The 14,623-nt window shown below is 33.3% G+C and overlaps 3 protein-coding genes across 4 annotated transcripts; 2 read left to right on the forward strand and 1 right to left on the reverse strand.

Moving 5' to 3' along the window:
* The first annotated feature begins 382 nt into the window (after nt 1–382).
* LOC102589841 (transmembrane protein 256 homolog) lies at nt 383–3,888 on the forward strand. Its single transcript, XM_006362939.2, has 5 exons — nt 383–551; nt 642–712; nt 828–908; nt 1,230–1,273; nt 3,417–3,888. Exons 1-5 carry the CDS (start codon nt 416–418, stop codon nt 3,514–3,516), a joined length of 432 nt encoding a protein of 143 aa, XP_006363001.1. The 5' UTR covers nt 383–415; the 3' UTR covers nt 3,517–3,888.
* Nucleotides 3,889–3,988: 100 nt separating this feature from the next.
* LOC102590162 (glucan endo-1,3-beta-glucosidase 12) lies at nt 3,989–5,696 on the reverse strand. Of its 2 annotated transcripts, XM_006362941.2 has the most exons (3): nt 5,320–5,690; nt 4,933–5,187; nt 3,989–4,314 (listed from the first exon to the last, which is right to left on the reverse strand). In XM_006362941.2, the coding sequence occupies exons 1-3, from the start codon at nt 5,372–5,374 to the stop codon at nt 4,280–4,282; spliced, it is 345 nt and encodes a 114-aa protein (XP_006363003.1). In that variant the 5' UTR covers nt 5,375–5,690; the 3' UTR covers nt 3,989–4,279. The 2 variants fall into 2 exon arrangements, with proteins under 2 accessions (XP_006363003.1, XP_006363002.1); XM_006362940.2 differs by lacking the exon at nt 3,989–4,314 and having other exon boundaries at nt 4,516–5,187; nt 5,320–5,696.
* Nucleotides 5,697–7,825: 2,129 nt separating this feature from the next.
* Nucleotides 7,826–11,556, forward strand: LOC102590730 (membrin-11-like). Its single transcript, XM_006362942.2, has 4 exons — nt 7,826–8,265; nt 9,727–9,847; nt 9,934–10,083; nt 11,139–11,556. The coding sequence occupies exons 1-4, from the start codon at nt 7,940–7,942 to the stop codon at nt 11,298–11,300; spliced, it is 759 nt and encodes a 252-aa protein (XP_006363004.1). The 5' UTR covers nt 7,826–7,939; the 3' UTR covers nt 11,301–11,556.
* The last annotated feature ends 3,067 nt before the right edge of the window (nt 11,557–14,623 follow it).

A 14,623-nucleotide genomic window follows, 5' to 3' on the forward strand; every position in this document is an offset into this window, starting at 1 on the left:
TTTGGCTGCCAATGTTTTGTTCAATTTGGAGTAAATCATTACTTCCAGTTACGTATATATGTTAACTCGCAATTCAGAATAACAAGTTCAAAGAAAATGACATCGTTTTCTCAAATAAGGGTGCTGCTATTACTCGCGGTTTAGATTACAACGCATAGATCTCATACCAAATCCCAACAATATATTTATATTCAAAGCCGTTAGCCATTTGTCATCCGTCTCTTTGCCTATTGAATATTTTAAATAATTCAAGGACTATTTAATACTTCTAATCGAATACAAGATATAATAATCTTATATTTATCACAAAATTATTATACCTTATATCTCACCCCAAACGACTCAATAAGTGTATTGAAAAATTATTTTTTTCCTACATAATTACTTCTTTAGGAAATAGTCAAAAAATAAGTTTATGAGTAGAGGCAACAGACTTATGCTGCGACGACCAAACTTGAACAAAGTTGCAAAGATCAAAACCAGTTCATCCAAAAACCAGAAATCATCAAAAATGGATCCTCAAATCTGGCACAAGATTGCTGCTATATCTGGTAAACTACTTCTCTTTTATTCTTATAAAAAAATGATTTTCTGGGTTTAAAGAATCCCTTAACTGAAAAATTGTAAGCTTTGGGAAACAGGTGTAGCTGCTGTTGGGTTAGGAGCTTATGGTGCTCATGGCTTCAAGCCCCAAAACCCCACTTACAAAGAGGTTCTTGTTTTCTTTTTTAACCCCTTTTTCTCATCATTCCGTTTAGTATTTTCTTTGTTGGGTTATGAATAAAGATTGAGTTTTTAGGTTATTTTGTTGCAATTGGGAATTACAGGTGTGGCATACTGCGTCATTGTACCATCTGGTTCACACTGCTGCCCTTCTTGCTGCGCCTATCACTAAACATCCAAACATTGTGAGTTCCCTGTCTGCTTTTGTCACTAATTTTAAGTACCGGACCCCAACTCATTTGGGACTGAGCAGGGGCGGAGCTAGGGTACTGGAAGGGGGTTCGTTGAAAAATTACATTGTATATAGACGATCTAAATTATCTTTTTATTTAATGTATATATAGTAGACATTGAACCCTTTTTGACTTCTTGGTATGTTTACTTTTGTATATTTTGAATCCCTTTTCATGTGTTAACTTTTTTTATATTTTGAATGCTTAAAGTGAAAATCTTGGTTCTTGCATTGTGACTGAGGGGTAGTTGTTGTTATTGTTTTGTTGTTGTAGTTTGGAGGGCTGTTAACTGGTGGAATTATGGCTTTCTCTGGAACGTAAGTACTTCTATTTCTTTTCTGTGCTTGTGGTCGTGTTTGAATGGACTGATATTAGTGCTTTGATACCATTCTACCTTGTTCTAAATTGAGAACTAGCTAGTGTAAACTCAAAGACACTTTCTTTCATAATCCTTGAGTGAAATTCTAAATCTACTGATCCCACACGCGCACACATACACACACCTATAGCAAAGTATTCTTTGAAATATTAGGATATCTGCAGCTGCAATGTTGTCTGTTAGTTACTGGTTGAGAAATAATGGATATCTTTTAGAAGTATTGTTGCCAAACTTACATCATTTCCAAGATCATAAGTACCTATACAAACGGGTGTAAAGCGTATGTTTACAAACAGGTGTAAAGCGTAGCATTGCACAGTTTGGAAATTCCCTCCTTTTCTTGTAATCTGTTGACAGGAGCATCTCCCTCCTCAGCTCCTCCTGTCGCTGTGAAGTGTAATCATGTCTAAATCTGTTAATCAGCAATTAAATGTACTAGAGATTTCTAAATAACAGAAGGACACCAATTAGTCTCGTCTGAGCTTTGGATCCAGCATAAAGCCTTCAGCAGTCAAATTGTGAATATGGGAAGCTAAGTCCAGAACACTCTAAAGATAAATTGCACATTTGTGATGCTAAAAGCTGCTCTGAACAGCAATGTTTGTGATTCCTATTGTGTTTCCAAATAAAAGAAGGCTTTTCCTGAAATTGGTGAAATTGTTAACTATGAGTTCTGGTCTTTAAGTTCGGGACGTCTCCTTCACTAGGATTAAAAATAAACTGAAGGTGTTCTCGTTGCCCGATAGTTCACCTCTATGACTACTTGAGCTACATCAGAACCCATACCTCAGATCTTCGTTACTTCCTTATAAAAGAAAAGATAATAACTGAAAATTGTCAAAGAATATTATATATGGATCAGTTACCTTTTCTTGTAAGTTGATTTTATAAGGTCACGTGTCATTTTATGCTGGAAAAAGATAATCTATCCGCTGTTTCAGAATGTAAGAGACCATAAAAGTTTAAAAGTTCAAGAATTAGAGAAGAAGGTGATTATCAGTATCAGTTTTCAGCAATTAAGAAGTTTGATTTCTTTGTCTTGAAACTCAATTCTAACCAAAATTTCCCCATAGTAGGTTTCAACTTTAATCTGGGTCAAGCTTTGGCCTTTCCAGCTTGAATGTCTTTATATTATACGGCTACTGAATATTGCAGTTTAAAATACTTGATAGTATACTATGTGTTAAAAATAAGTCCAATAGTTCTTTTGGATAAACTTTTTGTTGATCATGAAATTCGTGTAGCTTTCCATATAGTATGTATTATACATTGTTAATATTTAAGCATGTCATTTGGGGACTTGAACGATTTGGCATGGATCTGCAATGCAATTCACATATTTCATTCTTTTTTGGTTGTGGATCCTCTGGTAACTTTTTTATGACATTTGATATCCTAAAAGTCATGATAATTTCTAAAAACAGTTATTGCACCTATTTAGTCTAGTTATGCAAAACCCCTTTTTCTTCAAAGAAATTCATGTTTAAGGTGTTGGAGAAGTGAAATTTATGAGATCATGATTGTAGTTTTCTCACGAGTAGAATCAATTTTCAGTAATCATAGTCATGTTTTTTTTGTGATTGTTGCATTTAGAACTTGCTTCTTAAAATAAAACAAACGCATAAGCATTGATGATGTTGGACCTAAAAACTTATGGATTTGGAACCGAAAGCAATTACTTAGAAACTGTATTGCTTGAAAGTTTGTTAGTTGGACGCTTCAGCATTCATTTGAATGAACATGCTTGGATGGCCAAGCATAGGTGTTTCTTTTGATACAGGCTGGTGATTTTTAGTCCGCTCATATATTCAATTACAGATGGATATTTAGTGGTTTAATTTGATTCAACTTGCCCTATGTCTATAATATAAATGCCAAAATGTTCGTTTTATAGGTTTTATCTGGACAAGAGTCTGAATGAATCAAATATGATTTTGTTAGATGATTAATACCAAATAGATTGGAAGTCTAGTTGAATACTACTACTATCATCTTCTTAAGTAAACATTTCGATAAATATACATTCACTTCAGTAATGAGTGTAATTGAGAAAAGCAAAATGCGGGTACATCTGTCTGCAGGTGCTATGCAGTTGCACTTCTTGAAGACAGGAAATACTCAACCTTAGCCCCTTTCGGTGGCTTTGCATTTATTGCTGCTTGGGCAAGTTTATTGTTTTAGGAGAACGGATGCCCAGAGTTAGCAAGCTGCAGTTGCTAAACTTGATTGATGATGAGCGTTTGGTGAATTAAACGTGCTAGTGACACTTTCTTGTTTCACTTTCTGTAAAAGAGCAACAGATCTGGTGGAAATATCCTGTAAGCACCATTCGACATTCCTTTAATGTGTAAAAGAGATGTTGAAGTTCAGTATACTGAATATTCCATATAATTCTTGTTTCACTTTCTGTAAAATAGCAACGGATCTGGTGGAAATATCCTGTAAGCACCATTCGACATTCCTTGAATGTGTAAAAGAGATGTTGAAGTTCAGTATACTGAATGCTCCATATAACTTATTGATAAATTTGATTTGAAATTTCCTAATATGAAGTTAATGCTGAGTTCAAGCTTTCATATTGTTTCACCATGGTGCATAAGCCTGAGTTTATCTCTAGCAAGTGGAGTCACCCGGGCCAATTAAACCGAGGTATGGCAATTGAGTTGATTTTGCACTCATCTTTTTCATATGATTTTTAATTGGTTACATACACTAGCTGAAATTGCGTTGTATGAGTAAAGAAACACCCAATACAGTTAAATTAACAAATGCATGATATAGCAGCCTCTGTCTCGAATTGTTTTAGTTGCAATAACTACAATATGTTGAATTCAACTACTCAAAACCAGGATATAGTTGGTTGTCTAATCTCCGGGATCATCTTTCTTGGCATAAATTATGAAAACCTGAACTTGGCATTTAAGAGATTGAAAAACACAAAGTACTAGGGCATGTACTCGTAGTGGCAAGAATTATGACCTGTAAGCAAGCAAAATGTGGATCAAAAGTTAGCTGATATGTTGTTGTATACTAACAAGAAGTAAAGAATCTGTGAAGAAGACAGAGAAAAAGCAAGTAGTAATAAAAGTAAAAGCTACTTAATAGCACATGATAGTATATAAGATGATCCAGATCCATACTGAGCTTAGCATATAAGATTTCACATGGTCTCTTTTTTTCTTTGTACTTTAACATGGTTTCATGTGATAACATGATCTAGACATTCCTTTGGACACAAGACAAGTTTTTCCTTTTACCCCCACCCCACCCTTTTATTCAAGATATCATTGGTGCATTTGGATAGTGTCATACAGAAGCGGATCCATGATTTGAACTTTACATAGAAGTTCAGTATCGATCTTCAATTTCTATTCTATGTTATATCGATACTGAACTTAACTTTTTCCAAACATGAGAATCATTCTTAGTTGAGCGAGAATCTCCCTTCTAGGAGTATACTCCTGCCATTCCTCTAATCGTGTAATTTGGCACATATTGGTTGATAACACAAGCTTACTAACCTAATATCTGTCATCTGTTTCTTGTTAAAGACATTATATAATTTGCAAATTGAAACAGAAAACAGGTAGTACTTACTAGGATCAACTTGAATAACCATTGCAGCATTGTTGAAGAAACAGGTTCCACCTTTCTTCTTGTACTTCTGAAAGTAACTATTAAAGGCATAAGAAGCATGGTCTCTCACAGTATTTGGATAATAACAAGACTGGTCCTTTTGAATCTTGCTACAATCTGCACCCCCTTTCCCACATGCCCAATCTAAAGCCACTTGCAACTCAGTATCTGGTGTCTGTTCATCTGCTATGCACCATTCTTCTAGTTGCCCATTCACTATGAAAACACCAAAAGAAAAAAAAAGGGAAATAAAATGTGTGAGTTGTGACTATCAAACAACAACAACATACCCTGAAATCCCACAAGTAGAGTCTGGGGAGGGTAGAGTGTACGCAGATGAGATTTTACCTGAAATTTTTGTGAGAAACATGAAAAGCAGCAGAGCAAGAAAACTTCTTGACATTACTTCTCCTTTGTGACAAGGTGAGATTGACAATTTCTTTTGAGGTTATGGGAATGGTGAGTGGTGCTCAACTGACAGTTTATCAAGATTTATAATGTAATGCACAAGTTTCTGTAATTATATTTTTTGTTGGTATTTGGTGAAGTGGGATGTTATCTAGGTCTCACATGCAGGAGTTTAACCAATAAAATTTGGGCTCTGCTAATGTTACTTTTCATATTGTTTATTAGAAAAGATTCTGACTAACATACAAAAATATGTCTCTGACCATACTTGTTCACAGAATTGAACAAGTGCTTTATGTGTAGGCTATATTTTATATAATTGTCATAGAAAGACAAATGAATGAAATTACTCTTGATTTTGTAGCCTATGTACAATAAATCTAATGTATTAAGCTCTTCTTAAATCATTTATATAGTCGAAGCTTAGTGTATCGAGTTGCACTAAGACTTTCACATAATGATAGTTTTAAAAAGAGAAAATACATAATTACCCCATTAAAGGAAGACCTATTTTTTAAAAAGACACTTTAACTTTGTGGGGGTCCTAGTACCTCCTTAAACAATTTTAAAGTGTTGTAAATATGTCATTTTTCAGCCATCCTCAATTGCAAGAAAAGAAGTGCAATGACGCACCACTTATTATCTGTCACGTGTTAAATTTTAATTTTTTATCTTTATTTTCATTTTTGTTTCTTTTTCTTATTTTCTTATTTTCATTTTCTTTTTCTCTTTCTTCATTACCCTCCTCTACTCTTCTTCGGTCCTTCTAGCTGCCCAGAAATCCTCGACGTAGCCTCCATCTTCGTCAATTCTCCGGAGTAGTCTTCAACGTCACTATTATAATACCATAATATCATCATTTTTTTGTTAAATCAAAAATAAAATTACTAACAAATTATAAATTGAAAATTATTAATCGCCTCCAATCTACCATCTCCTTTTCAAAATTACAATAATTATGCAGCGGAACTCCATTGCGATGAAGGTAATGGAATTTATAATACTCTCAAATCGAAGAAATTTCTTTATTTACATGCTAAAGAACTACATAACAATTTATTTATTTATGTTTAAAAAAGAACAATGTTATCAAGGAGGTTTACAATTATTATTATTTTGAAAAAAATAAGGGACAAAAGAAGAAAAAGGAACAAAGAGAAGCAAGAAGACAAGGAAAAAAATGAGTGAAGTAAATGAGTCTTCTAAGTTGAAGAAGATAGAGAGGAGGTAGTTGGTTCTTTTGAAATTTGGGGAAGAAAATAACAAAAATTGAGAAAGTACAATAAAATAAATAAAAGAAAATAAAAAATAATATTTTAAATTAAATAAATGCTTAAATAAATATTATTTACTTTTTGGTTAAGCTCACTCTCTATCAGAGAGTGAACTACACTCTACATACCACGTAGGAACGTAATGGGACAATTAATTCATTCTAAATAAGAATAATGGAGTAATAGGACCCCTACAAAGTTCAAGTGCCTTTTTAAAAAATAGGTCTTACTTTTAATGGGGTAATTATATATTTTCTCAATTAAAAATTGTGGCTTGCCTTCCTAGCCCCAGGTCATGGTGGTGATTGGCATACAAACCTTTCTATAATAACCTCTAGTAACATTTTATGATTTTATTTTTTTAAAAAAAATTAAATTGATTTTACATGTTACTTATATTTTACCTCTTTATAATATTTTTTTATGTAGAACATACATCTATCTTTATAATAATACGCTCTTTATAAAATTACTTCTCTATAACAATAATTTTTATAGAAATAGAATGTCTAGGATTGACACTAACATGTTTAGATATTTTGACCCATTATTTTATACATTTTAGTTATGGATTTATTAATAATACATTAGTTTTTTTTTTTTAAAAAAGAAATTAATCAGTATGCACATCTTTTAAAAAAATGTCCGAATAAACAAGGTTGTTACAAAGAGGGTTTCGATAATCTACAAAATTATTTAAATAAGAAAAACACTTTAAGAGTGAAGGTTTTAAGATAATTAAAAGTAAGAAAATATAAGCTCACAAAATTTAGTCTGCTAATTACCAAAGTTTATTTATTTATATAAAACAACAATTGTAAAACCAATAATATTGTATATGAGTGCAAGTTTTATAATGACGATTTCAAATGTTAATAACTGAGTTCTAAACTTAATATTTGTATATATTTAATAAACTTATTAATATAAATATATTCTTTGAGCAAAAGTTATTGAATTCGATTGAACTCGTATCCGAACTTCTAACATATCAATATAAGTTTATAAAATATTAGTAATACACACACCTAAGAGTGTGACTTAGTGATCAATAAAATAGTTGAGAACGTTGATGTTGCACATTCAAATGTAATTAAAAAAAATATACATTAAGAACTCATGTAACTAATTCCACCTGGGATTAAGGTCTAATTTGTATATCACAGAAAAAGATGGGGTTTTCTTGCACATACAGAAAAATTCATAAAGCGAACCTTTCTGTAATTTTTCAAATTTATCGAAACTCCGATCGATTCAAAGTTGAAGCTCTCAGAGACACGTGAACCATGGCAACGGCGGTTGGGATCGGGGAAAGAAATTCCGGTGCCGGTGGTGGAACCTTATCGGAACTTTACCAAAGCTCGAGACGGCTCTTACTCAAGTCTCGAGATGGTTTGGAGAGGCTCGAGCGTTTCGAGTACACTTCGTCGTCTTCTTCTTCCATGCTACCGTCATCTTCATCTTCATCTTCGAGTGCTGTCATGGCCGATCCTTCGGAACAACCGTTTGATGCAGTAAGACAAGATATCGCTCAGATCCAGTCTCTTTGCTCTAAGATGGAACTTCTCTGGCGATCCATATCTGCCAAATCCCAGCGTGATCTCTGGAAAAGGTAGGGTTCATCGAATTTCGATCTATCGTATTGAGATTGCTTTGCTTTAAAATTCAAATTACGTAGTATTGGAATGATATGAGTGTAATATATACTAGGATTTGTATTGCTGATTCAGTAAGTTGGGATTGAAATATGATTGATTGATAAGTTAAAATTGAATTCTAATTTTTCTGTAATTTGTGGTCTAGTTTGGTTGATTTCTTCGATCAAGGTGAATATGTTTGAGATTATACCTTGTTTAATTCTTTACATATTTATAATTGAGAGGTCTAATTGCGCATCATGTGTGGTTAGGCAGGATTATGAACTAAAATATATAACTCATTGAAATTTGCTGCTTTAAGTTTTTCTCCTTTTGTTCTCCCTTTAAGTATCAGGTTTCCGTCTATGCTATCAGAGTATTAGTGCCAAATAAGATAGAATCAGCAAATATTTTTTGTTTCAAATTTTGAGTTTGTTTGAATTTGGAGGTTGTTTATTAATGGATCCGATTAGTTAAGATCCTTTCCCATGTAAAATTTTGATTCCATCTGAGGGACACTGACTAAGAGGCTTACTGGAAGCCGGAAGGTAGCTGAATCCCAATTCTTTATGAGCTGACATCATATTTTCTTTCAACGTTGACTTTCACTTAGAGTTGTTAGTCTGCATTGCGCAGGTTAGTTGGTTCTCCATTCAGATGAGGTTGACATTTGTATATGGAGTATGTATAGGTTTCACATTAGAAATGTAGTTTACAATGCTTGAAGTACTGTGTTCAGTCTTAGCAAACGAGGCTTAAAATCTCAGTAGGATCACTCCTCTTTGTAATGTTCAGCAACAACTTCTCTTGGTGTTGTACTTTGTAAAATTTTGGTGATTCAAGTATAATGAATCACATTCCTAATTATACTATACAATGCAATAGGTAACAACCATCCAAACAAGTAAAGAAATGAAAGCCATTTTAAAGGGACTTGAGAAAATTAGTTAGTGACCCTCTTCTTTCCATCCTATTAGGTGTCCATTGAACTTGGGGAATGGGAAAAATGTGTATCGATCTTGTTATCAACTTTCGATGCATGGATGAAGATTTAGACAGGTGAGTGGATTCTGTGTGTATTTAGGTCAACGGAGCTCCTAATCCTATTAAATCAGTTACAAGTCACTTGTTTTTAAAAAAAGTTGCATGTCACCGGATTATTGCCTTAGCTCCGCTAGGATTACATAAGAGGGTTATATTCGTATGGGTTAGTTGAGAAAGGTGCAAAATCTGTAATGGAGAAAGCACCATCTTGCAATATCTGATGTGCCTGGTTACTGAATTAAGGAGTGGCTTATTAAGTTGACTGTTGTACTCTAGGAGTAAACCAGAAGGTCAGGCTCTTTGGAGCTTGTTTATTGTATGCCCAATGGTAGTCAGTCTTCTGCTTATTTCACGTTGATATTGCATGTTGAGTTTATGTCTTCCTTATGCAGAAAAGTGGAACAAGTGGCTGAAGAAGCTGACTCTTTGAAAGCTAGTCTGGATAAATATAATTTAAGACATCAGCGACGCATGCAAGAAGCCCGGGAGAGAGCAGAACTGATTGGGAGAAGTGTATGGCGTTATTTTCTTAGTGGTGTTATTAAATATTTTTGTTGATACTCTGATGTTTCCTTCTAATGGATTACTTTATGTTCTAGAACGGTGATTCATCCCATGTTCTGAGGATTTTTGATGACGAAGCACAGGCGATGCAATCTGCTCGTAATTCATCCAGAATGATGGAAGAAACCTTGGCAACAGGTGTGGCCATTCTATCCAAATATAGTGAGCAAAGGGATCGTTTGAAGGTACTTTCTGATGGAGACCTGATTCACTTCTTTACATATTGTACAGCATAGAAGCTTGTTTAGTTCGTTACTGCAATGAAAAGAGATTTTATGTGCTGGGAATTTTGCCTGGAAAGTGGAGAAAATATTGCCTGTTTAGTAAGAGCGTTTAGCTATCTTATACTCCCTCCGTTCACCTTTACTTGTCACACCCATTAAGAAAACAATATTGACATGGCTAGTTTACCACACTACCCCTATTAATTGATGTTTAGTATTAATGTTTTGGAAAATGATTTGGGAATAAGTAATTATTGCCTAGTGTAAAGAATGAAAAAAAATAATTGTCTTTTTTTTGATATGTTAAAAATGATAAGTAAAAGTGAATCTATTTTTGGAATAGTGAACAAGTAAAAGTGAACAGAGGGGGAGTAGTTCCAAGTTCTACTACTACTTTCACCAGCTATGTTTGGCTCGAAGGGGGAAGTTGAAATAGTCAATATATATTAGCTGATGAAAGTATGGTTTCTCTCCTCCATGTTTTACTTAAATGAATTTAGAGACAGAACGGTAATAAGCGCATATGATAATGAGGGATGGTTAATCTTCATAATTTTTTTAAAAAAGATGAGGGATGCTTAATCAAGTTTTGCTCTTTAGTACCAACCCTTTTAGCAAGAAGCAGAAAGGTGGCTGCAAGGTGAAAGTGTAAAGCAAGGACAGTAAAAAGGTCCTGTTTATGTTATGTTTCTATTTTTCAAGCTTTGGTTGCAAGAGTAATTTTTCCAAAAACTTGTGGGTCTTGAACTTCCTGGTTGAAAGGGAGACGTGTTAATCTGAGTTTGAGGTCACAGAGGTTTGGTTTCTAAAACACTGCAGGGCCTTGAGTTGAACCCCTTTGATAAATGTGGAAAAACCTTTACTTTGTTAAAGTAATACAGGGCAGTGAACATTTGTTATCATTTACTCTGGTTATATTATTTTGCCACGATTACTGTTATTACTTTCTAAAGTTTGTAGTTAGTCTTAAGGATATTATGGTTTAACTGCTAGTCTTTTGTTAAACCTTGTTGCAGAGAGCTCAACGTAAAGCACTAGACGTGCTCAACACTTTGGGGCTTTCAAATTCTGTAATGAGACTCATCGAGAAGAGGAATCGCATTGATAGATGGATCAAGTATGCTGGAATGGTCTTAACAATCGTGATTCTGTTTTTCATTTGGAGGTGGACAAGATGATTGGTGTTGTGGACCATTTAGCGAGCACCTTTTCTTGTGGTAGTATTGAGGTAATGAGACTTTTAGTCCCCTTTAAAGGAATCTGGGGAAATTTGACTTGATACTTGATAGCCATTTTGAACTCGTGAAGAAATTGATAAAGCATTGCAATGTAGAATATGAAAACGTCATTTTTGGAAACTTTACTGGTGTATTAATGGAGTTCATACAGAATTATGTAAATAATTACTACTCTAATTAATTGCAATTCATTAAACGGCATAATAACAAAGTAAAACTACATTCAAACCCTTCGGGGTGGCCCAGTAGTTTGGGCTTGGGACTTTCATGTTGGATGTCTCAAGTTCGAAACCCCTTGCCAGCGGGGTTTGCCTTCTAGGTCGAGCTCGTCGCACCAGGCTTGCCTAGTGCGGTGGTTTGCGAGCTATTGCTTGTGGGTTTTCCTTGTCATAAAAAAAATAAAAAAAACTACATTCAAACCCCTATACTATACTCAATTTACATGGATTCTTTTTCTTCTGATGAATATCGCGCCACTTTTTTATCAGGACCTTTTCTTCCGACTCCAACTTTTTCAAAATTTTGGGCAAAACAGTCGTTGGATCATCCCGCAATCTTGTTATAATAGAGGAACCTTCTTCTTTGTATATTTTCCTTATGTAGCCCAGACTCACAGCACTGAAATAAATGTCGATATTGATTAGTTGATCCTCATGATGTTGTTGTAGTGAGTACATCAACTCTTTTGCAGAATCCTCAGCTGTTTTCCGACGGGACAAGTTCATGTCAAGCTCAAACATCTCATCTTCCATTGAATTCTTCTTCTTATCTTCCATTGTATTCTTCTTCTTCTTCTCTTTTATAATTCCGTTTCTACCCAAAAGAAGAAACTCAAACTCATCTATCAAATCTTGATTTTCTTTACCAAAGATTATCATAATTGCATTATAAGCCTCTTTATTACATAGTTTACCTTGTGTCAATTTCCTAATGGTGTCCAAATATTCATGGATAACTCCCCGTTCATCAGCAAAGCGTTTCTGCACTTTATTCATAAATGCAATATAAGGCTTCAACACTGTCAGGGAGGGACGCAGGTTCATCTTTGGTGACTGCGGAGGGGAAGGTAATGTTGGTCGTAAGTGTGGCGGCAAGAAAATTCTATAGGCAGTTAGAAAATGAGGGTGGAATTGGAAAAGAGTATCCAATTCGAAAACAAGATCGGCAACATTCAACTTGTCAGTTGAATAATCCTTCATCACTCGTTGGAATTGGCCGAAAATACGTGGGTGTAATTGCAGGCGTTGAATGAAAGATGTTGCGCAGGCGGTGAGACCATCCCTTTCCATTATTTGTGACTGGTAGAGGGAAAAATTCAACTTGTGTTTGATAGTCTGAGAGCCTTGAATGGTATTTATAAATAAATAAAATTATGGGAGTGAGTAACATAAAATACTACAAGGATTAGGAATGGAAAAATTAATAGTTGCCTTATTCTAATGTAATTAGGATTTAAATATGGTAACTAATTCTACTTTTAATTATTATTATTAGTAAATAAATATGGTAAGTAATACTATTTCACGCGGGAAGGGTTTGCAAAAAAGATATGAAAAGCAGGAAGCTTTTTTTGTTGACACACTGATGTTTCCTTCTAATGGGTTACTTTATTATGTTCCAGTTCTAGTATGGTGATTCACAAGGCACAAGAAAAAAGTTAATTAAAAAAAGAATTTGATTAAATTATTTTTATTTACTCTTTGATCTTTATTTGATATTACTCCTTTTTTATCATATTAATCTCTCTAGAATAAATTACACTTAATTTTGATTCTATATATTCAAAATACATGTATCTGGACGTATTTGAATGCGCCAAATATATGTCTCTGAAGTCTAAAATATGGTAAGATTCGTAATATTATAAACTAGTGTGAATCTAAGTAATTAACTTCTAAACTAGTGGAATTTTTGTAACTTGCCTATTATTATTATTTAGGTTGTACCTTATGTTAGATTTTATTATTATAATTATTATCATTTTATGTTATTTGCAAATTTAACTACTTCAAACATAACTTAAAATATGTGTGTGTATAGTATTTGCTACTTCTATCATGTATGCCTAAAGTACTATTTTAGACGCACATATCCAAATTTTGAAATGCATACATCGTAGTGTCACAGATTTAGAGCCTCACTAATGTTCCGTGCGGCACTCGATAACTTACTCATGAATCTTTCACACTTGGGACATGACAGTAGGGTGTCAAAATGAGCCAAAATATAGATAATTTGTCCAATTTGTTTAGAATTTTAAAGATTTGGCTCAAGATAATTTAAATTGGGTTCAATCTCAACTCATTCAAGCCTTAATCCATTTTAATAGAATCCTCAATTGATCAATGAGTCAAATTTAATCTCCAATTTCAATCCATTTTAAGACACTTTTATTTGCATTGATGTAACGTATGTTTGTATATGGAAAGTATGAATTACTATCTATTTTATATCTTTTAAAATTTATCTATCCATTTATAACTTTTAAAAAAAAAAAAAAAATTCTTGAGTTAAAATTCGAATTATGGTTATAAAAGTTAAATAATTATAATAATATGTTACAATTAAGAAAAAAATTACATTAATACACATCTTATTTTATTATAATCTCTAAAAAATTCTACCATTTGAAAAAATTACAAAAATCTCATCTCTGATACATTTCTATCTCTCTCAGATACATCCCTCCCCTTTCGAAAACATTCTTATCCCTTCACGGATACATCCTGTGAGCTATGTATCTGCAAGTTTCCTGATGTATCCGAGATCCTATAATTTTTAGGGATTTTCGTAATTTGGGAAAGAATAGGGATAGGGTGTAATTACCTCTTAACACTAGAGATTTATGTAATTTTTACTAAAATTATTGAGATTAAGCCGGTCAAATAGGGCGGGTTATGACTTAACCCATTTTTTATCCCAAAGTAAATTTGAGCAGTCAAGCTAAATCCAATTTTTATTTTAATATCTCTAATTTCAACCTAATCTGATTATTTGACACCCCTAATATAGTGTGTCTTAAGTTTAGATATTCAATTGCTTTTCTTTTTTAGCTCTAAAATAAAAACTAATCCATTGAACTTCAATAATTTAATACAGGTTCAACACTCAAATTTTTATATATTAATTAATGTGCTTCAGTTGGAAATATAAATTTCAATTATCATAAAGAACAAACTCTTATTTTTATTAACATGTGTATTGCATTTTGTAAAAATAACAATAAATCTAAAAAAATCATTTTGCAAAATTAGTGAGTTATT

The sequence above is a fragment of the Solanum tuberosum genome, unplaced genomic scaffold (genome assembly GCF_000226075.1).
Source record: "Solanum tuberosum cultivar DM 1-3 516 R44 unplaced genomic scaffold, SolTub_3.0 scf00413, whole genome shotgun sequence".
NCBI lineage: Eukaryota > Viridiplantae > Streptophyta > Magnoliopsida > Solanales > Solanaceae > Solanum > Solanum tuberosum.